The sequence below is a fragment of the Montipora foliosa genome, chromosome 9, assembly GCF_036669935.1.
Source record: "Montipora foliosa isolate CH-2021 chromosome 9, ASM3666993v2, whole genome shotgun sequence".
NCBI classification, from domain to species: Eukaryota; Metazoa; Cnidaria; class Anthozoa; order Scleractinia; family Acroporidae; genus Montipora; species Montipora foliosa.
Window position 1 is genome coordinate 49,320,524 of NC_090877.1, and position 2,500 is coordinate 49,323,023.

General features: G+C 39.0%; 1 protein-coding gene across 1 annotated transcript in view; it reads left to right on the forward strand.

The window, feature by feature from the left end:
* Positions 1-2,500, forward strand: part of LOC137969661 (uncharacterized) — a 4,109-nt gene that overhangs the window by 422 nt on the left and 1,187 nt on the right. Inside the window, exons 2-3 of the mRNA XM_068815994.1 lie at positions 1-83; positions 683-842. The exon at positions 1-83 is cut by the window's left edge and continues 11 nt beyond it. Of these exons, the coding sequence (XP_068672095.1) occupies positions 1-83; positions 683-842 (243 nt within the window). The remainder of the gene's footprint in view (positions 84-682; positions 843-2,500) is intronic.

The window sequence follows — 2,500 nt, forward strand, 5'->3', positions numbered from 1 at the left end:
AATTACCTCAAGAAATAAGCAAGAGATCACAGAAGTTTTTGACAAAAGAAGAACTAGTCAAACTCATGGAATGGAAGTTAACTGTGAGTAATCTTCGTTTTGGGAGAGTTGAAAACACTGACCCCTAGCTAGTGTATGGACCACACCGATGGACTATCCAAATGGACGAACCCAAAAATACCATTTCAAGTGAGCAGCACAATTAGTGCTAAGCCTAAACATCCATTTCAAACGGCGATAGTCAACAGTATTTTAAGTCTAAGCACCCATTTTTAAAAAGGTTAGATTTCAATAATTATTATTGTTGTGATGACCGGTTACTTCATGTAAGTGAAGCAAAACCGGTACAATTCCTGAATTTATTTGCATGTGGCTGTGCAGACGAAAATAAACAAGGTACATGCAATGTAAGTATATAATCGATTCAGCTCTTTTAACAGTACTCATTCAAAATAGTATTTCTTAGAGTTAGTCTACTTTGGGGTCAACTGTAGTCCATCGGGGTAGTCCATGGACTGGGGTTCAGTGTTTTCTACTCTCCCCCTTGTTTTTAGCTTTTTGGCTTTGTGTGAAGTTAAAAGTGTCAATTCATTTGATGACTGGTGACTATAACACAGTCTCATTGAATACTCTAATAATGCAAAGTTATGTTACTAATCCATTTACAAATGGACTGTTGTAGCGTGGGAAATTTAGGCCTCGCCTTACTCAGCTTGTTCAGACAAACAACAATCAAACAGTGAAGGACGTGACAAGCAAAGCATTCCAGTGTTTACCTGATGTCAAATCAGCAATCAATGAATTGACAAAACTTAAAGCAGTTGGACCAGCAACTGCTTCAGGTAATGTCAACACTTTACATTTATGAAAGAACAGGAAAAGAATTAATTAAGGTATGGTGGCTTAGTGTTGAGTCTGCCAGAATTTCACATTCATGGGATGACTGAGGGTCTTAAAGCCTGGCCTTGCTGTTGCATTTGAGATGCAATTAAACATAGTCAGTTCAGACTGTGGAATCCTTAACCTCAGGGTCAGTTCTTGGAAAATTGTTTTGCCTACTGTGTAATGTTTACTTGACTAAAAACTTTGATTCATACTGTCTTTTTTTTCCTCCCAGATGCTTAAATGTGTACCAGCAGCAAACTGTTGGGTGCTGTAAGGGAGAGAAGATAACCCTGGGTTAGACCAGTGTCCCATCTATCCCTTTCAATTTAGAGTAGTAACCCCATCATGTTCTTTACCTTATTGGGATACTCAATGAAGTTCCGGCTTTGTGAGCCCTTGACACCAAAATGACTGCTGAGTTGTACTCCTTCTAAATCTGTTTTAATTGCGTTCTGACAAAGGAGGATGCATTCTAGTCGTGTCGTTTTCCGAATGTCCCGAATATCTTTAGCGGATATCGATCTTGATGCCATGCAATTTCAGGGGTTTGGATGCCATCTTGGATTGGCTGGCCAACGGGCACATCACCTTTATCTGATGTGATTGTGAATCTGTTATGCCTCGACATCGGGTTTGTATTGCAATGCCGGCATGCTCAAATGAAAGCGGTAAAAAATCACCATATTTCCATGTGATTTGTGTGTTGGTTCCTAGGCTGTTTTCTTTGCTGTTTTTTTCAAACGTAATTGAAGTTGTCTTAATTTATTCAAAAGTATCACTAGCAAATGTCAGGGTGGCTTATTGGTTATCAACGGCGCCTCCCATCTCTGTGACCCAGGTTTATCCCTGGCCTCTAGATTGTATGTGGGCTGAGTTTCAGTCGATCTCAATCTGTTTCCGAGGGTTTTTCTCCAGGTACTCCGGTTTTCCTCCTTCATCAAAATAGACTTTAGATCATTAACATCTGGGCGGATACCCTCGTATAGGGATAAACTCTGGTGTCTCTCCCTTTCATTGTATTGAATGAATAAAGTTGGTACTATTATTATTATTATTATAACATCAGACAGCTGTGTATTGGTGTGTTCTGTAGGAAACAGGCACTATAATTCGCCCCGGCATGGCAATTCATGTCGGCAATGATGCCGCATTGTGATTTGTCAACTCGGCTGCTTTTTACAGGAGATTCAAGTTCTCTCTGCACACTGCCAGAAAGCACCCCATGAGTCCACTTTCCCTGAATATTTCTGGGTAATCAGTGCAATAAAAAATATCATTTTACTAGACATCGAATACACTTTACTAATCCATGATTACTAGTAGGAGGAACTTTATTATGCCATCTTTAGACTGTGATATAAATAGGCACAAGTTATTCAGTTTATGCCATATAAATGAGAGAAGTTCAAGCTCTACTGATTTGATTTACCCTTGGTATTATACAGAATCCTGAGCTACCGGTAATTATAGTCTTAAAAACTATAGTATTGTTAAAGCAAAAAAGTTTATTCCACATACTGAGGACATGATGTACAGAAAATGTAACTAGAAACGCACAGATTAGGGTCACTTTGTATCGAAATGTTTCTATCCAAATCGGCTTGAATCTGCACGT